Raw genomic sequence first — 26,984 nt, 5'->3', positions numbered from 1 at the left:
GATTGGCAAGCTTTTTTAATGTTACTGAAGCAACACAGTGGCTAGGAGTGCAGGAATTAAAGACAGCTTGGGTTTGACTGCGAGCAAAGCCACTTTTCAGCTGTATAAGCCAGCGATTTTTAAACGGTGTGCCATAAGAATTTTTAAAACATGCACTATCTGACGATTTAGCCAGGGGCACTGACCTCTTTTTCCTTAGATTGTCAAATTCAAAAGATGACAACAGCCAGCACAGCAATAGCCATCCAATGTGAATGTCCTGTCTTGAACCATAAATATATAGGTCATATAATAGAGTTACATCTTATTGGTCATGTCTATAATAAGGTTTATCTGATTGGTTAATTTTGGTACCAGAAATCCTTATATAAAGTATGGGCACCTGGTTTTTTTAAAGTCACTTTAATTACTTTTTTTTTTTTGTAAATCAATCAAAAGTATACCTATTTTTGTCAAAATTATAGTAATTAGTTTAGGTACCATGAGATGAAAAAGGTAGAAAATCGCTGGTATAAACTTAGGCAAATTATTTAAACTCTATGCTTCAGTTTCCTGCTCTATAAAATGCCTCACTTTATTGTTTATTGTTGTGATAATTAAATGGGTAAATATATACAAAGTGCCTAGCACTAAATAAATGTTAATTCTTAATCTTAAAAGGTGCTGAGACGTCAGGTGTCTGATTCAAAGTTACCTTCTCCAGAAACCTTTCACTAGCCGAGGACCCTGCTTTGATTAGTCTCATAATGACCAAAATCCCTACCTCTGAAACTGACACAAAAAATAAAAATAAATAATAAAAACTGTATGAGTAAAGGTATTGAGAAATACAGCATTCTTGAATCAAATAGGTGAAAACCAACTAAGTTTTTCAGGGAGTTATACTTCCAAATTAACAACCAGTCCAGACCAAAAGGGACTGCGACAGTTGGTCCCCTACTTAGGTGGGGTGTCCTGTTCCCATCAGTCTCTCTCAATTTCACTCACTTTGTGGCAGTGTCAGGGTATCTGGTGCTGACTAAGCAGGGGTTAACCCCATAGTTTATCCTGTTGTTGGTAAAGAAATAGCCAGAGGCCTCTGTCCTGGTCAAAGTACAGCTTGGACCTTTTACATGAAGCCACAGCTGATCAGTCCTATCTGTATCCCCCGATAAAGAAAAATCCCATGTCAGATAACATGGAGGAAGCCTGTGTTTTCTTATTGGTGTCAAGGGCCTCTAGTATTTTAAGGAGGCCTCTTAAATATGTCAAGCATTTTACACTCCTCCAGTCTTTACATATAAAACATTCCCTTAACTGCACACACATTTATAACCTAGTTATGGCTCTGGGCTCAGACAGTTTTATGGGTAAGCTTTTCAAACTTTCAAACAACAGACAATTCTTATGCTATGTAAACTCTCCTACAGCACAGGGGAAAAAAGGAAAGAATCCCAATTTATTTAAGAGAATACCACAGCTCCAAAGCCAAAAACTGACAAAATCAGCTTACACAAAAATATTTAGGCCCGTCTCAATTATAAATAGTAATCCAAAAAGTTTAATAAAATTCTAACAAATTGATATCAGCTTTATGCTAAAAGCAATATATATGAATTAATTTTATGTCACTTCAATAGATCAAAAAAGAAAAATCACATAGACATCTCAACAGGACTTGCAAAAATTTGGTATCTGTTCTTTCAGGGGAGAAAGGACCCTTTCTAAAACAGAATTTTAAAAATATTTTTCCAACATAGTGAAGAATTTCTATGTGAATACAACAACCATATCTGCTTATTAGTTCTTAAAATATGTCTCAAATAATTACAGTTCTCAGGGATTTTAATAGTAAGTGTAAAAATAGTGCTATGCTCAAATAAATTTGACATGATAAATTTACCAAGTTAAACAGGCTTTTGTGTGTTTATATGTATTCTAACTGTCCAAATGTTCCATACCCATCTGACACCAGAAAACATTGTTTCCACAGAGCAGCTCCCCAGACTAGTATGTTACAGGAATTCACTTTGGAAAATGTTGTGATGACTGTCTCCACAATGATGTGGGAACAAAACAAGAATGCTGCTGTTTTACTTTAACCTTGTTCTAAAATTTCGGATCATACTGTTCTCAGCTAATATATTGGTATGAACTGATATAAGAAGTAGACAGATAATCACTGTGGACACTGGGAGATGTGAACGACTCTTTCAGCCACCTTGACCTGCTGACACTTACAGAACGCTCCGTCCCCCAGGAGCAGAAAACATTCTTCACAGGTGCACTTGGGACATTTTCCAAGACACACCACACTGAGGGCCATGAAATAATTCTCCATATATTTAAATTTGTTTAAGTCATACAAAATATGTTCTTTAACTACAATAAAATTAAGATATAAATCAATGGCAAAAAAAAATCTCTGGGCAATCCCCAAATATTTAGAAATGAAGTAACACACTTAATACTCATGGATAAAAGAAGAAAACACACTAGGGTGAAATTTATAGCACTAAATGCCTACTTAAGAAATGAAGAAATATTTCAGATCCATTTTAGGAAACTAGAAAAAGAAGAGCAAATTATACCCAGAAGGGAAGGAAATTATAAAGATCCGGGTGAATTATCAATTAAATAGAAAATAGGAAAACGATAGAGAAAATCAGTGGAACCAAAAGCTGGTTCTTTAAGGAGATCAACGAAACTGCTACACTTCTGATTCAAGATGGGGGCATAGTAGGTGGAGGCTACATTCACCTACTCCCAGGACCAAACTAGAATTACAACTAAAATGCAGAGCAAGCAACCTGAATGACCAACTGAAGACTAGCTGAAGAGAAGTCTTAAAACCAAGGATTTACAGAAAAAGCCACATCGGGACTGGTAGGAAGCATGGACACACGAAAAGGGCTGGCCCCACTCAGGCCATCTGCAAATTAGAACAGGCTACCAGGGGAAATGAGGGGCCCAAATCTTATTGTGCCTGGTTGGCTAACTGAAGGTACTGCCAGGAGTCTATTAGAAAACAGGCCCCTGTAAAGGAAGACCCTCTTACTTAAGGGGGCTGGTGGGGGCCATCTGAGACTTTGGCTCCTAGTCATCAACTTTTTTAGTGACTCTTATTAAATCTACACACCCACTTTGTATTAATACTCCAAACTCAGTCATCCATTGGTCTCCTCTTCAAAGAACAAAGCTGGTATCCCTGTGAAGCTGGCTGGGCGCTCCTTTAGGAATGGGCTGTTCACAGATGCATTCTGTTCTCCTTGCTCTGTTTCAAGGGTTCAAAACTTGCTCTTGCACAGCTCACACACCGCTGTCACCTAGTGGGAAACCTGTGCAACCTGCCAGAGCTAAGTTCTCTCTTATTTTTTTAAAAAAATCCTCACCAAGGACATTTTTCCATTGATTTTTAGAAACAGTGGAAGGGAGGGAGGAGGGGGGAGAGAGAGAGAAACATCAATGTGAGAGAGAGACATCGATGACGGTTGCCTCCCGCACATGCTGGGCCTGAATCCAGCCTGCAACCCAGGTACATGCCCCTGACCGGGAATCGAACCGTTCCGCTATCCTTCAGTCTGTGGACTGAAGCTCTAACCACTGAGCAAAGCTGGTCAGGGCCAGAGCTAAGTTCTTAATGCTTCATTCCAAATTCCTCAACAAATATTTTGCCAACTGAGATAATTAGGTCTTAGGCCTGTCATCCAGGAGGAAAAGGCCAAGGCCACGGCACACAGGACCCCATATTAAACTGGAATTAAGCATTTAACGGCAATCAGGCTAAGGACCATTCATCTAAGTAAGAATCTGGAATGGGTGGGTGCTGAGTGGCAGGGAGTGGTGTGGAGAAGATGGAGAACTGGGAGGGAGGGAGAGAGGGAACAGTAATAATTCCAATGGAGTAATCCTTTGTGAACATTATAACATTTTAACAAGCAGCCTCATATCACATCTGCAAATGACTCACTAAGAACAGATAGAAAACTTCCTGTGCAATGAACAGCAGGACCAGAAAAATGGAGCATCTGGTCCACTTGGTCCTAAAACAGTTTACACAGAAAGTTCAAGTTAATGACCAGATTAGTGCCCTTGGAAGAGAATTGGGCCTGGGCTATATAGACAAAGGGCCTCTGGGTAGCAGTAGCAGGCTTCTCCACTGTTTTCTTTGTTCCATTTTCATATTTTACGACTCACGAATTCTTTGTGGAATCTTTCCCATCTCCTCAATTAGCTAATCCTCTTGCTCATAGTATCTTGTGGTTTATAGTCCTGGCACAACTCGAACTGCAATTGTTTGTGCATAAGTCTGCTTCCCGCTCTGCACCGAGACCTCATCCGATCGGTCCCTGTGGCATCCGGGTGTGGTGCGGGACCCACCTCTCCACAAACCGCCAGGTAGAGGGGGTCCGGGGAGGTGTGTAAGCGCAACCATGCCAGCGCCCCTTCTCTCTGCCAGGTAAGCCGCCCATGAAGGGGCCGTATACACGAGCACTGAGGACAGTTGTGTCAAGGGCTGAGGTCCTAACCAAGAGATCTCTGGGATGCAGTGAGAACCCATGAAGTCAGGCCTAAAAAGCGGCAACACTTCAAGAATCCATTTCCCATTTCTTAAGATAAAAGCGACACGATCGCCATCTCGTGGAGAATAACTGTAATTAACCCGAGGGAGTAAACTCACTGGTGCTTTCCATCCCTCTCCTGCTTCTATCACCCCATTCTCCTTTGGGGAACTACCTCTTCCCTAGTGTGGCAGAGACAATGTTCCGTGTTAACCAAACCGTTTCCTTGTCATCCTGGGGACACAGGAAACCTCTGTTTCCCAAGCCGTGTAGGTGGGTTAGGAAATGAGTTCTGGCCCATGGGCCGCGAGTTAAAAGGAGGGACCTATTTCTAGGCCTGACCTACTCTCCTCTCTCCCTCCCTCTTCTGCCAACGCAGGAAGGCGCGTGTTGAGGGCGGTGGTTCGGGGGATGGACGGAGCCAGGGTCACTGCGTTACCATTTAGAGGAAAGATGCACAGGAGAGCCTCCTGGTCTCGAAAGGCCATGCTGGAATGAAGTGTCGTTGTTCGTCGCTTTGATTTAAATGTCCTGTTCCAAAGAGCTTACGGTCTACTCTGGGAAATGAAACATGCACCTTAAAAAGAAAACGACAGTAATAGCAAGCACTGCTGCAGGGCTTATGAGGAGCCAGGCATTGTTGCAAGCACCCCACATATAAGAAGTTATTTAATCCTTACTGTAAACTTACGAGGTGGAAAATATGATCTCCAATGTGTGGGTGAGGAAGCCGGGGCACAGAATACTCAAGTAACTTGCTCAAGAGCACACAGCTAGTGACAGGTCTGGGGTATGAACCCAGATTAGGGAGGCTCCAGAGTCTATGTTCTTAGACACTATACTGTCTGCTTGTAACACAGCTCTACTGACATTTATTCAGCACCTATTTGTGCAAGAAACTGTGCTAAATGCTGTGAGGAAATAAATAAAGCAAGTCTCTGTTTTTAAAGAGCTGATAATCCCTAAGTAAAATAGAGAAGCATCTGCTGAGTACTGAGCAGTGACACATAAGAGGTCAAAGGAAAAGCTAGCAGTGCAGCGAGTGTGACTTAACACCTACGGAGCACTGAGTGAACCAGCAGTGACCCAAGCGCACTTTCACACACTAACCCACTTAAGCCTCACCACAACCATAAAAAGCATGTACTGTTATTATCCCCAACCTACAAAGGAGGAAACAGGCGCAGAGTGTCAACGACTTGCCCACTCACCCAGCTAGGGGAGGGCTAAGCTGGGGTTCACCTCCACCCAGAGGGCCGCAGAGCCGGCTTCTCCCCGCTAGTCTCCATCGCCTCTCACGACCCAGCCAAAGAGCCCAGGGTGGGACTCCCGGATTTCAGATGCTGCCATTTCCAGGACTAGCAGGCTGGGCTCATTATTTAACTTCTCTTAGCTTCAGTTTCCTCATAAAATGGAGCTAACAGTTTCCCCTTTGCTCACTAAATTATATGCACTAATATTGGTATTATTACCAGTATTATCAGTAGGGACCGAGGCAAACAAAAGAATGAAGGGTGGGGTTCCAAGCAAGCAGGCCAAAGTAGCAATGACCCAAGACGGGTAGCCCTGCCGCACGGGGGCTGGGGGGCAGGCAAGTATGAGAAATAACTGGGCCTTACTGAGCCAGTTATTGCCAATACACCTGGTGAAGGCGTTTCTGGACTATTTAGTCAGGAACTTTCTACGAGTGAAGGTTCTCCTGGCTCCCTCTACAACCTTCCTTTTCTACCATTTAACTTCAGGTCATCAGCTTACCCAGAACGGCATTTTTTATATCATCTTCAGAGAGGAGCACCTATATAATGGGGGGGGGGGGGGGGGGTGGAATGAAACAAAAACCTCAACCTCTCTTGCTGACATGGGTCACCTTTCAAGGCACAACTCCAAAGCATAGTTTTGCCAAAAGGTCCCCTTCACACCAAGCATGAGAAAGGGACCAGGGCAGGGAAGGGCACAGGCGTATTTGGAAAACAATATGAGGACTAGTCTGGCCGAAGCACATTTCATTTAGATAACAATGTAAAGAATTTAGTGAAAGGAAACCTGAGAAATACAGTTTAAATTAGCATATGAGGCCCAATTTTACAACCAAAGCCCATCCTAATAAGTCTACTCAAGACCAGCCAACCTCAGTACAAGTCCCTCCCTGATGGGACGGGGCACATGGAGGGGACTGCCAGGCAGCCTGGTCAGGAGGTCCTTCACCGTGATGGGTGTCTCTGCCCTCTGGAGTGGGTGCTCTGCATCGGGACAGAGGGGTGCAGGGGCTGCCACCTGGCAGGGCTGGATCTATGGTGGGGCTCCAAACGGGTGTGTTCAACAGGTACAATTGGGGGACATGGGCTCTTGGAAATTGAAAGAACTAGTAAGAGTTAAAATGCCTGCGAGGGGTCCTGGAGAGATGCTGGGGGGAAGCTAACAGCTGGAGGACAACCCAGTCCCATGACTGAAGTGCGTAGTGGAGGGGCACATAGGAGAGCGGGCCAGAGAGTGGGAGATAAAGTGGGGCCCCACCTCCCTACATCCAGCGGGGACAGCCACAGTCCATCCCAGTGGACGGCTGGCCCCCCTCCTCCTGAGAAACAAAGCAGGCCTGGTGGACATTCTGCTTTCTCACCTCTTAGATACTTAGAAGATACAAGATGTGTGTCCAGCAGAGGGAGTGCACCACCACGAACGCGCTGAGCTCCTGAAATGGGCTCACGCCAACCCAGAGGCTCCTGAACTGCTGGTGGGTGAAAACGGTGAACCCTTGGAGTGAGAGGAAAGGTCAAGGGCAGTAGCCACCGGCCTGTACAGCTAGTCCCCTCCAAGGACTGACCCGAAAGAGCTGGACAGTAAGTTTCCTCCTGCCTCTTCTCCTCTGAGGGGTCCACATTTGGGTCCTATCAAGGTTCCCTGGTGTCCCACAAGTCACAGGTGAAGCTGAAAACCACTGGTCCTGGGCAAGGTCATCATGGGGGCTTACAGCCCGCCCCCTCTGCGCCCCGCCTTTCCCCATCATGCACACCAGGGTGCCAATGGTTCTGGGTTGTGGGATGAAGTTTGGTAGGATGAAGACTGTTTGTGTAAATACAGCACTGCTTAGCTGCCAAGATTATTAGTCTCATAAATAATCTCACTGTAATTAAGTATTTGAATCATAAATCTTTATATGTCCCTCATATTATGTCCAGCTTTGCAAGGACCCAAGCCGGGGCCTGCCTGTCCCCTTCCTGACTGTACCTCTGACATCAGATCTTCATGAAATGACAAGGTACTTACATGTCTAGGTCCCTTTGCAAAATATTTTCAATAGGCATTATTTTATTCACGTTTGTAATATCCTTATTAAAATTATCTATGTGCATATAGCCACTCGCAATTTTTCACCAACAAAATTTCCCCAAATCTTGTATATAAAAGCAAACATATTCAAATGATTAGTTTTCCTTTGTACTTTCTGAACTTCTCTAAATTATTTTTCTCCTGTGTGTTTTATAGACCTCTCATTTCTTTTTACCTAGAGCCCATACAGCTCCAAACTCATGTTGGCTTCATGAGATCATGAATTCTTTTCTGCAAAGCTCATTTGTCCACAGTTTTGCTCATGAGGCTGCTTAACCACCTGCACAGCCTTGCCCTCTGGCACTTTCCATCTCTTTTCCCCACACCCTTCTAAGGGGAGTGTTCTCATAGATGGTAGGTAATAGTATCAAAAACATGGCCAGTGGCCCCAGACTGAATCGGTTCAAAGCCTGGTCAGAGCAAGTTGCTTCTGTCTCATCTATACAATGGCAAAAATTATTCTGGGTTGTTGCAAAGATTGAGTTAACATGTGAAATGCCCTTAAAGTGGGTGACACCTGACAGGTAATAATAGATGTTAGCTACTATCAATGTGACTTTAACCAACAGATTGTTTTATTTAACAGCCAACACCATCTCTGATGTCTCATAGTTCTACGATCTCTGCAGTCAACTAAAGACCTTTGCAGACATCAGTCTTCATCTATTTCTATTTTAGAAAGAGACACTTAGGACACTGTTTCCAACAGCTTCTGATTATTCCTCCCCAATCCTCTACTCTGCACCGTATCTGATTTTTGGCTCACCCTTTTCGACTTGCATCTAAGCTGGGGGTTAGGCTGAGTAGATTAACACCATCTCTACGTTGCAGAGTGAATAAGGCCCATGGAAGTTAGACAGCTTTTTGAGAGGCACATATCTAATCTGTAGCACAAGACTGATGCCCATCTCAGCTGGTGGGAAAGAAATAGATATGCCTTTTCTTACAGTGTATGCTACAGAGATGCAACTTTCAACTCAAGATTTAATACAAGGCACAAACTCTTGCTGGAGGATATGCATTCCACTTACCTTTTCTAGATGCCCTTTAATCTCTTTGGGTTAAATCACACCAGAGTTACATACCTGGCCCCACTCTTTAGCCATATGGCACCTATGGGATTCCCTCTTTCAGGTACCCGTGTCTTGGCCAGCCTCCTGCAATTCCCTGCTCAAATGGACCCAAGCCTACAGCCGGTGCCTGCTCCAGCCCCTCTGCTGGGCTGCCCTTTGGTGGGCAGAGTTCATGGCTGATGTGAGCAGCCTTTGGAGTGTCTGCCAGGGGTTGGACAAAACTTGGAAAGTGAACTGGGGTGTCCAGTCATGAGCATGAGCCCTGCCTGGGTGTGGGATGAAGCCAGAGTGAGACTAGGAGGATGGCCCAAGTCCCAACAGTGTTAGGGTGAGCCTTCATGCCCCCCCCATGTCACTCCACCCTACTCTTAGACAGATTTGCTTTTCCATGAGCGCGATGCTGTGTCATGGGCACACAATGAAGGCAGCGTAAGAGCCAGCCCTAGGCATGCTCACTGGCTACTGGGGGTTCCCACACTTGTCCTTGGGGCTTAGGACCAGGAATCTCTATTTTTCCTGAAGGGCATATTTACCTTCTGGTCACTATAAATGCTCTCACCTCTGGCCATGTCTCCCTGTTTTGTATTTGTCACTGGGACGTTCAGAGCTCCCTCCGTTTCCCAGCCCCGCGGAGGCGTGTTGTCCTAACCGGTCAGGCCTTATCTTATTTTTCCTACTCGCCTTTTCCCTTTGCTCAAATACTGTTTATAAAAAGCTTGGTACAGTGTCCATATTTTTGTAAACCACCTGATATCCTGTTGGGCAGGGTGGGGTGGGGTAGAAAACAAAAAGAGAAAGGAAGAGAAAGATGTCATCAACCCTAGGCCGCCGGGGGCTCCCAGCACACCCCCCCTCCACTCCGCTTTGGGAGCCAGCGACGCCAGGGCCAGTTCGCAGGGGCTCTGGCCCTGCCATGTGCTCTCGGCACTTGCTTGGGGACAGAACAAGCGCTTCATGCCTGGGTTTCCTGCAAGCTCCTGGACTGAGCTCTGGATGCCAATCAACACACACTAGTCTCTCATGTTCCACATGCCCAATGTAGCTCGAGGGTGTCCCAGGGAGCCCAGAGGTCACCCACACTAAGCTACATGACCCCAGCCTCTTCCCAGGTCCCGTGGTAGGTTTGTAGCTTGATCCTGGAGCCCTGGTGGCCTCTCCAGGTTATAGCCTATGAGTTTCTGACACTCGGCACTGCCGTGCAGAGCTCTGCTGGGAATTAGCCCCCAGTGGCCTGAACACAACAACCTGGACATGCAGTGAAAACTCTTGAATTGGGACAGTCCCCCAAACACGGCCAGAGGCGCCCAGGAATGCTCCAGGAAGGGAGGTGGTGTTGGAAGGCCAGGCCAAGCAGCTGCCTCTCGAACATCTCGACACAGACACAGCCGTGAAACAACCACGTTTTGCTTTATTAGGCGTTCCATGGTAATATAACACAGAGTTCTAAGGAATAATAAACACGAGACTTGGTTTTGTCTTTTGTTTTTAACCATAATTATTTTGTCATTAAGACAGTGGTTACAAAAAAAAAAAAAAAAAGGTACTCTCTGGCTACACACATGATGATCAGCTTTAGCACTGAAAGTTCCTCCTCATGGGCCACAATCACAATTCCAAGGGTTAAAAACCAGCTATGAGTAAATCCTACATGGTTTTCAGAGCATCAAGTCACTGCAGTTATTCAGTTCTGAGACAGTCGATTATTTTAGCATTTACATATGACATTCATTTAACAGACACACAAAGCAAGCCAACAGGTAAACATGCTTACACAGCCTGCGGAAATCTTCAGCTTTTAAGTTGCTTAAAGGACACAATCCAAGTAACCAAAATGACCATGACCTGGCACAGGAAAGACAGGAAGACACAAGTGAACACTGAAGAGCTGCGAGTGTTTTTCAGGATTGAAACCAAAAAAAAAATTTTTTTTCCAACTGTTTCAAATTTCTTCTAAGTGCAGGTGAGAGAAAAAAGTGAATATATTAAGATAACCAATTATTCTCTAAAAGTGCAATTTCCTTTTCAAATAACAAATAAACAACAACAATAATAAAAAAATAAATCCCAACCATAACCCCAAAGGCAAAACGTGTGGAGACGAGTGGAATGATGGAATGACCTACTTTTTTGTGTTACGCTTTACAAAAGCAGATTTGGTTTTATAAAAGCCTGTGAACAGAACATTGCTCAGGAGAAGCTGTAAACACGCTCGGAAGGAAACGCAACACAGATCAGCAAAGACAGGGATGGGCGCAAAGGCAGCTAGTGGAGAGGGTCGCTGAGACAGAGAGGGAAGATGTTGACACAGATCACCTTCGGTCTCTAAGGGGCCACATGCTTGATTTGTAAGGTTTTCTCCCCACAGCAGCTCTGATGTGACATAGCACTCACTAAACAGATGCTTCCTCTTGCAAAGTATAACGGGCTTTAATTAAGTCCAATTTCCCAAGGATTTTCTGAGTTTAAAAGGCCTCCCTATATTGCATGATGTCTGTCAAAATAATGGGACAAGAAAATAATATTTCTCCCCCCAAAGTGAGAAGTCTCCCCTGTGTATTCTGGAACCCCAAAAGATACTTAGCCAGGAGACAGCAGACTCTTGGGGCCACACTCCCATTAGCTCAATAATTCTGAGCTGGTGCTTGGCTTGAGGGGCTGGTCGGCTCACATGGGTTTTGGGGCTCAATTTACAGATTTCGTCATGTCTAACCAGCTAGCACTGCCTGAAGGAAAAAACTCTCACGTCCTGTAGCCTCAGCTTCTGCAACATCTCGGCACTGTTTCGGGCCTATTCTGGGCCCACATGTGATAATGTGGGTGGTACCTCGGCCCTTCCCTGCACCTGGGAAGTGTCTCGAACTCACATGCATATCCTCGTGGTGGTGGGTGGGTAGCACCAGTCTTATAGGGACCAGGACAGCAGATTACTATGGTTGTGACGACAAAGCTCATACCCTCCCAGGCAGGTTCTTATGACCACAGTAGATGGTGGACCTGGTCATTTGAAAAGGCAGTGGGGAAGGAAAGGAAACTGTCTCAGAGACAGGGCTGGAGGAAACACAAAGAAAGAGATAGAAGGAAAGGAATTAAACTGAGAGAGAGAGAGAGAGAGAGAAGAGGTGAAGTGAGGAAAAGAGAATCCTCAAAAGATGTAATCTGCAGCAAAATCTAGGCCAAAAAGAAAACCTGCCCTTCATCAGCAGTCGACCCAGAAGACTATGGAATGGTGATGTGGACATTCTGGAACCTATCAGGAGGGACACGATGAGTTTGCCAACCACCTGAATCAGCTTGATGGTTACATAATTGCATCGTTAGGATGTCCAGTTCAAACCCCTTGTATTAACATTGAATTAGGTTTTCTAATTTAGTATTAAAAAAAATCTCCCCCCTCCCCCACCCACCTCTCCCCAACCCCACAAAGAAAACATTTTTTAATTTTTTTTTTTAAATTTAAAAAGAAAAAGGCAGCTCTGGGCGATTCACTTTATCTTCCCTCCCAGTGAAGAGGAAGGTGAAAAGTACAACAGAGGTTGGAGATGGGAAACACCCTCGTGGTGATCTGCTCTGTTTCGCATGTCTGAGTGTTGGATGCAGCCCCATGTACGGGGTTGGTGGAGAGACGTGGTGTGATGTTTGTGGGTGTGTAGGGAAGTGGGTGAGCAAAGTCAGTGACTCCGGGTGAGGGACGGAGTGTGAGGCCCAAGGGGGAGCCCCGTGAACTGGTTGCCCCACAGTAACTATCACAGGCTCTTAAAAAAAAAAAAAAGAAGGAAGGAAGGAAGGAAGGAAGGAAGGAAGGAAGGAAGTCTCAGAATGTCCTCAGGTATCCCCTCCCCCGCCCCATCCCCAAGTGGAATGGGCCCGGGACTCTAGCCCAGGCTGGTGATGTTGGCACGGCCGCCAGGGGGGGCCACGATGCGCTGGGTGGTGCGACGGGGGATGTTGTCATCGATCTGGGCTCCTGGAGAGGAAAGAAGGGTGCGGGTCAGCGGCAGAGTTACAATTCCTGAGTTAAGGGCCAGGCCCATCCATTGTCCTCTCAAAACCGGACTGAAAGCTTAAACTACAAAGAAGTGATGGGCTTAAGGTGGCCAAAGGCTCAGACAGTATCAAGCAGCACTTGCAGGAGCCAGTTGGATCCATCACTTGAAAAAGTAAAACTAGCCCGGCTGGTGTGGCTCAGCGGTTGCGCATCGACCCAGGATCCAGGAGATCGAGGTTCGATTCCCGCTCAGGGCACATGCCCAGGTTGCGGGCATGCGGGAGGCAGCCAATCAATGACTCTCTTATCATTGATGTTTCTATCTCTCCCTCTCCCTTCCTATCTCTGAAATCAATAAAGACATTAAAAAAGAAAGAAAGAAAAAGAAAAACTACATATAAAATAACGTTACATTTCAGGCTTTCGGCGGACTCAGTTACATCCTGCCCCTATTCTGAGAGTCAATTTGATGGTTTCCTTACATTTGAATGGCCTGGTGATATAAGATAGCACAGGCATCATTATGCCCACTTTAATTATGACAAAACTAAGGTTTGTTATTATTAAATCTTTCGAAAATGGGTAACCTGTATACGGCATATATGGCAATGTTCTAAAATCCAGTATATCTGACCAAAAAAAAAAAAAAAAAAAAGAGAGAGAGACTTAATTAACTGTTGAACACACCATGGAAATCTGGGTACAGGGGGTTAGAAAAGTGGAAGGGTTCCAATTATGGGCCAAACGAAGGACTGGAAGGAAATTTCAAATGAGGAAGCTCTAAAATCTTGACCTTTTCCTCTCATTATCCCTGACATCACATATTTTATCCAAGCAAACAACTTTCAAATGGCTCTATTCTAAACTCTTTACATGCATATTAACTTATTTAATTCTTACAACAGCCCCATAAGGTAGCTACTACTATTATACCCATTCCATAGAAGAGGAGACTGAGGCACAGCTAGCAAGCATCTGGACCACAAAGTTAAGCTGTTGAAACTCCATAAGCTGAACTACACAATATACAGTTGACCCTTGAACAACTCAGGGGCCAGAAGCTCCAACCACCAGCGCAGTCAAATCTCTGTATATAATTTTGACTCCCCCAAGACTTAATTACAACTGGCTTTTCACATCTGTGGACTCAACCAAACATGGACCAAAAACACTATTTTAGATTTGTATTTGGGCATCTACGATTGGGAATGCAGAAATATTGTTTTCGATCCATGTTTGGTTGAATCCACAGATGTGAAGGTCCAACTGTATTTACTAAAAAAAATCCACATATAACAGTTCAAACCCATTGTTCAAGGGCCAACTATACTGCATATTGGGGGAGAAGAGATCCTGAAGCACCATCACAACCTTTTTTAGGGTGGCCACAGTACATAGAAAAAAATGTCCTCCTAATACACTGGGCATTGCACAGTGTTTGCATCATGCCATTATATGTGATACAAACTGATGTCAGGCTTCTGAAACCCAACTGGCCATTGTCTGTGAATGACAGCTCTGGTGATAATAGTATTTCCCACTTTGGGAAATACCATTCATTTCTGCTTTTTCTCCTTCTACAAAAGTGATTCCAGACTCACCAGCCCCCTACAGAGCTGGGCCCTCCCCAAACCATAACCATACCAGACAAGCTGAATCCAGACTGGTGCAGGTTCCGGACAGGTGGGGCCTGCTGCTTTGCAGGAGATGTCTTAGCCGACGAGGCTGGAGTGACTGTCTTGGGTGTCACAGACACCTCGCACACAGGTCCATCGTACAGGCCACGAGGAACCCCTCTCAGCTCTGCCAGCTGCAAAACACAAGAGCCCCTCGATTCAGGCCTCATTCACAGAGGATGGCACCCTGGCAATCCTCCCAATGTGGAAGGAATGGAGGCTAGAACAGAGGCCTGTGAGATTAGAGATGGAGGGCTCTCCTTGTGGAGGGTAAGGCAGGGTCAGTCAGATGTGAGCATGGGGCCAGTCCCATGACTCCAGGCCAAAGATCCTCCAAGGTGGGTCATGGGTAACTGGTTACTCTATAAAAATTAACTTTCTTACCATTTCCCCCAAGGCACTTCCACTTAAACCTATAGGAATCCCAAACATATTGTGAAAAGGATCTGTTTTCATGTTCATGATCTGGCCCCAGACTTTCTTTCCAACCTCACTCTCTTTAATTCCAATCTTACTCTCTTTAATTCCCTTACACCTCCATTCATCCTGGCCACACACACACACAGCGCTGTGGGCTATTTACCATGCCCCAAATATGACATAACATTTTCTGTGCTCATGACATTCTCTCTACATAAGTACCTTGTCTCCCTTTGACTTGTCAAACTTCCACTTAACCTCCAAGACCCAACTCAAAACGTCCTCTCTCCATGACACTTTCCCCCATGACTCCTTGCAGTGATCCCTCCTCTGAACCTTATCACAGCACGTGTCACAGCCTCCCTTCCTTCTGGCTGGCTGTGGACACACCCGACTCCTCCGCTGGCATTCTGAACTCCAGGAATAAAAAACCCCAAAAACATGTTTCCTTTTTCTCGGAATCCTCTGTGCTCATCTTGATATTCTGATCCAAAGTGCTTAGAGGGTTTATGGAATTGAATGTAATCCGTGGCAAAACAATTCATATGCTCAGAGCTACTCACCCTGCTCCTCGCCTTGATACGCTTGTAAACAAAATCAGGGAAGGGCTTTCGGGGGATGTAGCGTCCAGAGCCTTCGGTGACATGAAGGGTGCCGTCTTCTAGGACAATCTTCCCCTGGCTGATGACCACCAGTGGAGAGCCACGGCACTCCATGCCTTCAAAGATGTTGTACTCGAGAGCCTAGGGGGAGGGGGCACAGAAAACTTTAGGATACGCCCTGCAGCCCAGGCTGGCAGCACCCACTGCCTGACGTCACCAGGACAAAAGAAAGACCCAGAGCTGGAGTCCCTGTCCTAACTGACCACACCGGCAGGCACTTAATCTCCAAGTCTTAACTTCCCTGCCTAGGAGGGAGAATCAGAGATCCCACTGGAAGAGCGTGAGGCTTTGTAAACGCTGCACAAACATAAAAGGATTCCACGCATTAGCAGCGACTCTGTTCTCACGAACTCAGGCTCCAATCAGGTTCAAAGGCAGAGCCTTCTGTGACTGAGTTCTAAATTTAACCTTGAAGTGGGCCATCCTCGAGTAGGTTTTCCCGCTGGTCTGCTGGTTCTCCAATCTGTTAGCGATGTGGTTAAACTGAAGTCCCTAAATGAAAGGGCTGTGGTAATTTAAGAGGCTTGCCTTCATAAGATGTTTGAGGTTTAGTTAATTCCCAAACATGCAGCAGTCCTGGTTTCAAGCTTTTCAGGGTGAAAGAGTGGTGTATCTGTGTGCCTCTCTTGGAAAATATGCTGGACAACAAGGCAACAAAAATCAGGGGCACTGTGCTCACCATAAAAAACTCCACATGTGAGTCTCATCCTGTGGCTTTGGCTCACCCCAGGCTATCCCCAGACTCCAGGAGGCCTCCTGCTTCTTCCCGCCCGCCTTGTTCACAGGCACCAATGTCTGCGCTGGGCCCAGGAATGGAGCATAAAGAGGCAGCTCCAACCATAAAAAGCCGCTTGGGCTTCTGGAGGAATTCAGACCAGGTTATCAGCACTAAAGGAGCGAGCCTGTGAACAGCCGTCACACTGCAGCGCAGGACAGCACCTCTGCTCAGTGCACTGGCCGGTAAGAATGGAGAAGCCCCGGCTGGCCCCTTAGCTCACATTCGGAGTCAACATGCAGCGATGCTGACTGGAAACAGCAACGAGGGACAGTCAGTACTGCTCTGAGGCTCCGAGGGCTCGTGTGGAAGCTACTGGAGGTACGGGGCAGAGAGGCACCTGGGAGGAGGGAAGGGACTCCACATGGGATTCCCGGGCACAAGTGCGTGTCCCCAAGTCTTTCGTCAATTCTAAGACACTCTTCCCTGAAGCCAGAATGTGTCTTACAGCAGATGGACCTGCACAGCCAGTCGCTGTCAGTATAGACTGATCCGAGTGCTTCCAGGGGGATGTGGGCTTGCTTTTCCCCCAGGCCCAGAGGATGACCACACTGAATCCATGTGACATTAAATCCTCAGCTTCAGGTTCTTCTGGAGCCTGCAGGCGGCAGGAACTCAGGCCTCCAACTTGCATGAGTACCAGCTTCCGGTTCATCTTCTCTAAGGAGGCATTTTGCCCTCTCTGTACCCAAAGTCAAGGCTCACAGATGTTTGCCACCCCTTCCTACATGGCAGATTCACCTCTCACTTATCCTGCGCTGAGCACAAGCTGGCCCTCGGCGGCACAGCATATTTTTATAGGGGTCTCCTCTTACCTTCTTCATCTCAGCTGTTTTCCCTTCATCGTGGTACATAAACTAATGGAATACCTGAACATCAGTGGCACTTAGATTTGGTGAGATCCAGATTTAGATTTGGTGACTATGGGCAGCTTACTTCAGCCTCAGAACTTCAATGTCTTCAGCTGCCTCTCTCACAAGGTTCACGGATGATCACAACACAAAAGCACCCTATGTGTGTAGATCCCTGAGAGAATCCTGTCAGCTCTGAAATGACCCTGGAAAGGGTACATGTCATCTTTTAAGGGCTGGGTCAAGCCCTGTCTCTGCCATGTCACTCCACAGTAATTGTCTGTATCCTCACAGACTCCTCTGCGCCCTACTGGAGTAATGGAGACAACCTTGGACATGGTGCCATCTGCCTGGGGTTCACATCCCAGGGCTGCCACTTGCCACTTCTGTGACTTTGGACAAGTCCTTTATACTCCTTTGAGCTGCGGCTTCCTCATCTACAAAAGGAAATAGCCCACTTTGCAGGAATGATGCTAGGATCACAAGAAATAGAAAAGCAAGAACATCTAGGATGCTACTTGGCACAAAGTAGGCATTTGGAAAACATTCACTCATTCACTTTCTGGTTTTTTTATTGCACTGTCCCAGCAAGATGGCAAGCCCCTTAGTGTCAAAGACATCATAAGACTCATATACCAAGTTTAAATATCTGTGCAAAATTGATCAGAACCCCCAGCAAGAGCTCTGGGCCACCTCCCATTCCAGAAAGATGGAGGAACCAGCCCCATGACTCTCAGCAAGTCAATGGTCAGATCACAGCTCCCCTGGGTGTTCAGAGCCCACCCTCTGCCACAAGCCGTACTCATGAGGCAGTCAGGCTTTATCAGTCACCAGGTGTAGATGTTTTTACCCTACATCCACATGGGCCCCTAAAATTACTCATCTGGCTGGATGCCTGGAAAATCCAAGCAGAGGCTTAGCAACAGGCCGTCAATAATAGTTAGCTAAATGCTCCCAATTAAGCTAATTAGCACTGTGGTAGGAAGCACTGTGTTACATGGGACAGCCTCCTGTCTGCACTCTCCCAAATGATTAATGCTGCACAGGCGTGCTTAGTTTGGGCTCCTTAAAACAGGTGAGGGCGCAAAAGAGGCACTTTTGGAAATCAGCATTTCTTAGATGAGGTTCCCTGGAGGTAAAGGCAGGGCAGGGCTATCCCCCTCGAAAGGTTTGCGTGGAATATCTGGAGGGCAGAATCTGTCTTCTCGAATCTTTGCCCCTTCCCATCCTCACTCCTTCCCATCTTCTCTTCTGCCAGGTTAAGGGCTCCGAGTGCAAGCTCCCTGGCTAGGTCATCTGCAGTTTAAGTAATGAGTCTAGCTCCTCCTGTACAGTACCTCAGGGGAAAGGACTCTGCAAGGGAGGGGAGGCACTTTCTCCATTTAACCCGGACCCAGAGGCTGCATACGTAGCCTGGCAGGGAAGAGCCCTGGACAATTTTGGGTTCTAATTCTGGCCCTACCGCAAAATAGCTATGTAACATTAGACTTAAGCTCTCTAAGCCTTCGTTTATTTATCTTCCCAATTGGGATAATAATACTATCCCTTTATTGAAAAGGCCAAATGAAAGAGTAAATGGGGAGGAATATGTTAAATGTGTAGGAATACAGGGGGTTCACTAAGCAGGACCCTCTGCTTGTAAAGAAGCCATCCTAGACCCCAAGAGGTCATGATTAGGTTACGAGTCAGTGTGGCCATAAGGCTATGCTGCAAAGCTAAGCCAACCAGTGGGAAAGAAGGGAAAAAAGTCAACTATAACAAATACTGAGCTGAAAAGCCTTTTAAGAAGGCACTCACCATCCCAGCACCCACAGGGGCCAGCAGAAGCTAGAGGTGAGCCCCACACCTCAAACCCCTCTGCCCCCATGGGAGAGGACTTGGGTAGGGCAAAGGGCCCAGGGCTGTCCTGGAGAAGTGCCGGAAGCCCACCCCTGAGCTGCGGTGGCACCTGGGAAGCCTTCAGTGCTTGCTGGCCCTGGCTAGCTGGGGTGGGCAGTCTAGAATGAGATTCCCTGTTCAGCCAGCTTTCAATTCAGAACTCAAATTCACTTAAAGATTCATGAGTTTCTGACAAAACACTTCTGTCCTATGTCCATTTCTTTTCCAAAGCTCCCTTTGCCCATATTCTTTCAATACTCTATCTACAGATATATAGATATATCTATATATACACATACATATGTAACTTTTTCTGTGCACAACCAGTGGTATCTAACACTTCTGCCTAATGCCCCTGACCTCACTGAATCACAGGACATTCAAGACCTTGTCTAAATCCCTCATTCTCAACTGAAGAGCCTGAGACATGGCATGAAGTCACTTGCCTAGAGTACCATTAACAAGACAGGGCATTCCCCAACTCTGCAGTCTAGACTAAGAGACAAGAGATACCGCAGGGCCATGGCTGGGTAGATCAGTTGGTTAAAGTGTTGTCCCAATACACCAAGGTTGTGGGTTTGATCCCCGGTCAGGGCATATACAAAAATCAACCAATGAGTGCATAAAAAAGTGGAACGACAAATCAATCAATTTCTCTCTCCCTCTCAAATTAATAAATAAATTTTTAAAATGAAAAAAAGTGATACCCCAAAACTCCAGATCCTAAAATCATATCAGAATGGCTGCAGGGGATATTTCTTCAATTTGGAGAGAGGTCAAAGTCAATTAATTCCTTGATGACAATAAGAGCATCTGTCGCACATGTTTCTATACAGCAACAGTGACATGAGAAAACAATGGCTTAAGAGAATAAACGTGCCCAGCAGGCACCTTGGGAGTGTTTACTTTAAGTCCCTTGCACCAAGTGCTGCCATGGGAGGTGTGGCACCGAACTATAAAAATGGAATGGTACCTGACTTCTAGAAGCTTCTAACGTCCAGTATGATTTTAGAGGCCCTGAAGGTCTATAAATAGAGACCTCTATCTATGAGAGAGGCTGTGGTACTCCAAAATGGTAAGAGTAACTTGCCAAAAAAAATTTTTTTTCTCAGCAACTTGCAAGTTATAATATATCCTGGGGCAAAGTCCATTCCTATCACAGTGAGCTCTTTTCCTAATTCCTGGGGACTCTCCACAATTCTGTCTCTATCTGTGACTCTGATTTGTTTGGACTGGGTCCGCACAGTCAACAGGCCTTACACTGTTGTGGGTCTTGGCAGAGATGGTTTTAACGCTGTCGGGGTCCCAGATGACCAGGTCAGCATCAGATCCCACAGCAATGCGGCCCTTCCGGGGGTAGAGGTTGAAGACTTTGGCTGCATTGGTGCTGGTCACGGCCACAAACTGGTTCTCATCCATCTTCCCAGTGACCTGAATAGTACGACACACACACACGCACATGCAAAAACAGGTCAAAAAGCTGAAGGGTGGAACACGACTTAGCAATAAAAGTAAACACACTTTGACACATACAACTTAGATGGATGTTAAGGGCATTATGCTGAGTGAAACAACCAATCTCAAAAGGTCACATATTGTATGATTTCATTTCTATAAACATTCTCAAAATAACAAAGTCACAGAGATGGAGAACAGAATAAGAGTGACATGGCGATCCTTCTAGGGGGCAGGGGTGGGTGTGACTATAAAGAGGCATCATGAACCCAAGGACACGGACAATGGTGGGAAGAGGGACTGGGGAGGGGGGTGGGACAGGGTGGAATGGGTCATTGGGGAGATAAAGGGACGTTTGTAATATTTTAAACAAAAAAATGAAAATTTAAAAAATTTTTTAAAAAGAGGCATCATGAAGGGGGTCTTTGTAGTGATGGAGGACATCTGTATCTTGTTTGCATGGTGGTTACATGAATCTCCATAGGACAAAATCACACACCTGGCACCATCGCCGATCTCTGGGCTTTGCTATCTTACTATAATTACGTGAGATGCAGCTCTGGGGGAAGCTGGAGAAGGGTACACAGGCCCTCTCTGTCTTATCTTTGCAACTCCCTCTGAATCTATAATTATTTTAAAGTGAAAAGCTAAAAAAAAGCTGACAGGGCTGCACCGCCTCTCGAGGAAACATCTTTTGTCTTGAGCTGAGTGAATGGCTGTCCTTCTCAAAGACACAGGCGCAGGCCTAGGCTTCTAGCCCGGCCAACCTAGAGGCCTCAGCCCCCGTCTGGGCTTCTGCAGCCGAAGGTGCCGATCACGTTTCCTCACGTCCTTCCTGCACGCTCTCATCTCTACCACTTGTGCTCCATGTCCCTTTAAATGCAGAATGTGAGGGCGAGACTGCATCTCCCTGAGTTAGAAACCCCACTCCAAAGCTAGTAGAAAACTGGGCAAAGGAAATGAGCAACTTTAAAACTCTATTTCACCATTCATATGTATCACCAATAAGAAAAAGTTTGCTTGATGATGTTAAGACATAAAAGGGCATGACAGCCCAGCCAGTGTGGCTCAGTGGTTGAGCATCAACCTATGAACCAAGAGGTCACCGGTTTGACTCCCTGTCAGGACACATGCCCGGGTTTCAGTTCAGTCCCCAGGGGGGATGCAGGAGGCAGCCAATTGATGATGTTTCTCTCTCATCGATGTTTCTATCTCTCTGTCCTTCTCCCTTCCTCTCTCTCTCTAAAAATCAATAAAAACATATTTTTTAAAAGTACACGACAGCGTTAGAATTGCCCACTGCTTTCCTGTGCTCCAAGGCTTTCATAACTCAATTCTTTGGATTCTGTATGAGGAAAATAAAATTTCTCTGCAGGTGTAACTTCTCAGTCCTGGTAGAAAATAATTTCCACTTAAAGGGCATATCCAATTTCTCAACTCATAAACACGCAATTAAAAATCAGTCTTAAGACCACTTATGCAGTTACCACTAAGCTACTGTCAAAACAGAAACAAACAACTTTTCCTGCATTAAAAAAAAATCAGAACCAACATATATATTCAAAGAATTGTAAGTGAATTACAGTTCAGCATTAAAATGGAATAGACTGCCACTTACAAAACAAGTTTTTGGGGGGAGGGGGCAAGAAGGGAGAAAATGGGCGACACCTGTAATACTATCACAATAAAAACATTTTAAGGAAAAAAACAGGTTTTTCAAGTATATTTAAGGATGTGGAGACATTTTCATGATATAGTCTTAATAAAACAGGCCACAAAATAGTATGTGCGATGCCATGTTATTTACACACCCACCCACATACATATCATATACACACATGTGCACTCTTGCACTGGCAAAAAATGGAAAGACATTTGGCAACATGTTAACTGTCATTAAATCTGAAAGATGGTATTATGATTACTTTTTAGTCATTTCCGTTCTTTCTGGAATAAGAATATATTGTTTGCATAACTTAAAAAATTCAGTGAGAAACAGAAAACCTGTGCTGTTATGTTTTAAAGCACAGAAAATGAAAAAATCACAAGACCCTTAAAGGTCAGTGTATGTTCGAAGCAGGCCCCCCACAAGCTTGTGGTTGTCGTGGGTAGGAATGCTAAGCCCAGAGGACCCCAAAAAACACTTTCAAGGAAACTGAGTTCATTTCTAAGAATAGAAGATTAACTGAGAAAGTCACCAGGTTGCTAAGGAAGTTTCTTCCTGACTAATCAAAAGAGTCATATTTTATAGACTCTGTGGGTCTGTGTGGTTTTTTTTTTCAGTCTTCACTGATCACAGATGATAATGATAAAAAAAATATATGAAATATTTAGGAGGAAATGACCTATATAAGGAGTGGTCTTGGATTCCCAAACCTAAGAAACATTGTCACACAAGTACCAGCTTCTAGAATTTTCTCAATTGACATTTCAAGGACTACGCAACGGCCCTCAGATGAAGAGGCAGGGGAAAGCCGAGACCAGCGCATAAGTGAGTCCACTGCTCCTTACCACAGCCTTGTCCCAGATGACTGACATCCGCTCCTCAGTGCCATTGGTGCCTTCGGGGATCAGGGTGAAGTTGTCCTTTCCTACAGCCTTCTGGGCAGTGTTGAAAGTACAATGGGCACTGCCAGTGACTTGGAGATCTCCACTAGAAAGAAAACATAACTAGCTTTTAACTAATCTTTGGCTTTAAAGCATCAAATTTGAATGCATTATTTCAATGCGCCAATCCACTGATAGTTTTTGAAATAACCTGTCCTCCCTTTAGGAGACAGGAAATTTGGAAGCTATGACACGATACTGAAGCTTCGCTGTAATGCTGAGCATCTATCTAAACCTATTTTGTGAGGTATCTTATGCGTGTCACTGCACCACAGTGGAATCCTTTGGATACCTCATGCATCCTCTTTGGTTGACTTTCAAGATGGCCCAAGTTTTTATTCTGAATCCCCGCCCAGAACGGTGTCAAAGTGATGACCTCCTGTTCCCGTTATGGATCTGAGCTTGGAGAACAGGTCTGTCTGCCTGCAAGCCTGCTTTTGCCCACCATGTTGTAACCCAGGTCACGTTGGGTCTGAGCAAAGCCTGAGGATGGAAAGTGTGAACAAGTCGCCAAGACTCACCAGGACAGCAAGGAGTTCAGAAAGTCCGGAGTGGTCGGGTCAGGGCTCAGGGGTGGGGAGGTGACAAAAGCAGCGGCCTTGGCCCAGTTCTTGCTCCAGTAGTGGGAGCCGTCAGTTCCCAAGCTGGCGGTGATGGGCTCGCCGTACACCACGGTTCCTGACGAACAGAGCAAAGCTGAGTACCATGCAGTGACGAGAAAGAAACCACCCTTGTTGGGAGTAGCCACCTGCCCAGCAGCGTGTTGACTCTCACCATCCCCTCATAGAAGGGACCAGCCTCATCTCACAGGTGAGGACACTGATGCCTGAGGAGGGCAAATACCTCAGCCACCAAAGTCACCAATTCAATGTGTGCTCCCTCAGAGTTTACCCTGGGACCTTGCTCTTCTAACTCAACACACTCTCCCTAGGTGGTCCCAAACGTTCCACCTCCTACACTGCTGATCCCCAAATCTATTAACACTCCCGGACTGCATTCAAGCACCCAGCCCAAGTGATGTCTAGACCCTTCCTTTCGCGTGATCCATGGCATCTCAGACTTACTGCTCACCAAATACTCCCCTTGCTCTCCCAATATTTCCCAGCCCCCCTTGCAGTGTCTAGTTCTGGCTAATGAGCTGACAGACAGGATTAGATATGGTATCAGGGGGCAGAAGCATTTGACAGAAACTACAGATCTGCCCAAGAGACAGTCTGGCTCCCTGAGTCACCACCTGAAGGGAGCTGCCCTTAGTGCCCCCAGCGTCACAGCCAGCATTGTAAGAGAAACAAAGGACTTTGCACAGTTCACTACTGAGATTTCCGAGCTTCCAGAAGCCTAGTCTAGCTTAATTAATACATTGTCAAGAAACAAAGTCAGTCCCCTGACGCTCAAACCATGTCCTCTTCTCTGTCCATTCATGCGCACGCCAGAAAGGTGGGAATCGTTTATATCCATCAAAGCATTGGCTTTGATGCCTGAAATGCATCCTTCCCTCCACCGCACGCACCATCCCTTAAATCAGGCCTTCATCAGTTCCCCCAGCTCATTCCCACAGAGCCTCCCAAACACAGCTTGGGTTTACCCTTGCTTTCCTGACCTTCTTCCCCACCTCTCCATTCATTCCCCATGACACTCCAGAGTGATCTTCCTAAAACATAATCTCCCCAGCCATTCCCCTGCAAAAGGCCCTCCTGAGGAGCATTTTGCCTTCAAGGACAGAAAATAAACTCCTCGCCGACACATCTAATCCCCTTCTCTTTCCAGCGACCTAACCAAGCTGATCTCCCCGTTAACGTCACCCAAATACAGTCCCGTTCTCTGCTCCAATAACCCAACAACCGCCCCGTTTTGAACCGCTCGCTTCTCTACTAGATGGAGATGCCCTGAAGAAAATGAATCTGCCTGCACACAGGAGGTACCCGATAAATGTGCGTTAAGTTGACTAACGGTGTCATCTTTTATTAATGAAAGGTATCAGAGCTGGAATTTGATGTCAGGCCAGCCTTACCACCACCAGGAATCCCTCTCCTCACCTCCCCCTACCACAGAGCCACCCCCAGCCCCACCGCGGCCCTTCCAAGTCTTCTCTATTCTCCAAACACAGGGTCCTTAGGGACAAACACTTCTGAGTCAGGAATGTGTCTCCTTGCCTCTCCACAGCCTTTCCAAGGCCTTATCTCTTGATAATAAGCTGCAGACACCGCTCTGAGAGCTGGCTCCTCCCAGCTGGCCCCTCCAGCCTCAGGAATTTCATAAAGGAGCCCCTGTTCAGCCAGGGAGTGTAAGAGGCCCTAGCAGGCAGCTCACTTGGGGAAGCTGGTAACAATCCAGAACAGGAGGGGGGGCTCCAAACCCAGGGGAAGCCTCACCCAGGAGGAAGCCCCAAAGAGGAAAAGGGCCAATGTTCAAAACCACCTGGAAGGTCTCCTGGGTTCCTGACCTACTCAAAGCCTCCCAGGCAGAATTCGGTCAGAGGAGCCAGCTGGATGGCTGTGTATGCAGCTCCAGTTCATCCCAAAGTAGAAAAACACCGCATAATGAGAAGGCCCTGGCTGCTGCCAAGTCCGCTTATGAAACGCAAATGGCTGAGCAGGACCCAGCCGGCCGGTGGTTCTCAGGACCTCCGCTCCCAGCTCTTCTGCTCAGCCAGGTCTGCAGGTCCAGCTGGCTATTGTCATAGCACAGGGGTGAGGTTAGTACAAGTCATTAGGAAAACAAAGGACCCATAACCCTAAAGGTTTCCTGCTCTTGTTGCCATGAAAAAGTTCAAAAGTGCAGAACTGCTTGGAGAAAAAAAAGAGTAGCTTGTTGGTCTTTGAAAAATCCTTGGGCAAGCATAAACAGTTTCCTGATTTTCCCGTAATCTGCTACTGCTCATCCTCAACCTGAATCTGCTCTTCAGTCCTGCTCTGGGAACTTGAGTACAAAGAGAGCTTGGTTCCTGAACGCATCCCAGATCCCACATGTGTGAGCGCCCTCAACGGTGGCCTGCATCTCAGTCTGTGAAATACAACTTCTGGCGAGTGCGGAGCTGGAGCCCAGCTGGGTCCCGTTCCGGGTGCACAGAACATGCCCTCACCACAAAAGAATGAACTCGGCCTTCAAACTCTGGAAAACCCAGAAGTGAGTCAGAGCTTCAAGGTCACTGCTGACCAGACCTGCCTCCTTAGACCCAGGCTGAGCCAGGGCTCCTGCGCTGAGGCGAAGCTGAGATGGGGACACTTGGAGAAAGAGAAAGGCATCATGAGGTGCGTTTCTGCTTTGTCCTGTTCAGATTCCAAGGGATTCCAAGGTGCTTGCAGTCTTTTCATTTATTCGTTTTCTTTGGCCCCTAAAGGCAGGGCAGGAGTTAAACCATCCTGTGGGAGACCCCCACCTCCAGGGGGAGTGTGGGCCCACGGGTGGGGGCCTGCCTCCCAGTACCAATGGCCTGCAGCCTGCCCGGGGCACTGCTCCCCGTTTTATATACACTGTACCTGAGTGAGCCGTGGATGAGCTTCTGAACCTCAGTCAGGCCACAGACACCACTGAACTGTGTGCCAGAAACAATTACCGCTAATAATAATAAACCACGGAATAGGCTCGACTGGCCGTTCTGCACTTCTCTAGACACGCTGCTGATGCTTTCTTGGCGGAGGTTAGACCTTCTGATTCTCTTCTGCAGGGAAAGTCTAAACTGAAGGATGTGACCCTGAGCCAGCAGCTGGCAGGCTCTCTAGGACAGCTCCGAA

At 46.3% G+C, this 26,984-nt stretch overlaps 1 protein-coding gene across 2 annotated transcripts in view; it reads right to left on the bottom strand.

Moving 5' to 3' along the window:
* Positions 1-10,329: 10,329 nt before the first annotated feature.
* Positions 10,330-26,984, bottom strand: part of DPYSL2 (dihydropyrimidinase like 2) — an 88,372-nt gene continuing 71,717 nt past the window's right edge. For both annotated transcript variants that reach the window (XM_016203460.2, XM_016203461.2), the window contains exons 9-14: positions 23,772-23,928; positions 23,155-23,296; positions 20,449-20,619; positions 15,586-15,765; positions 14,571-14,736; positions 10,330-12,905 (exon numbers count right to left, since the gene is read on the bottom strand). In XM_016203460.2, the coding sequence (XP_016058946.1) occupies positions 12,814-12,905; positions 14,571-14,736; positions 15,586-15,765; positions 20,449-20,619; positions 23,155-23,296; positions 23,772-23,928 (908 nt within the window). In that variant the 3' untranslated portion in view covers positions 10,330-12,813. The remainder of the gene's footprint in view (positions 12,906-14,570; positions 14,737-15,585; positions 15,766-20,448; positions 20,620-23,154; positions 23,297-23,771; positions 23,929-26,984) is intronic.

This window comes from Miniopterus natalensis, chromosome 4 (genome assembly GCF_054644295.1).
Source record: "Miniopterus natalensis isolate mMinNat1 chromosome 4, mMinNat1.hap1, whole genome shotgun sequence".
Classification (NCBI taxonomy): domain Eukaryota; kingdom Metazoa; phylum Chordata; class Mammalia; order Chiroptera; family Miniopteridae; genus Miniopterus; species Miniopterus natalensis.
This window is presented reverse-complemented; position numbering and strand designations above follow the sequence as displayed.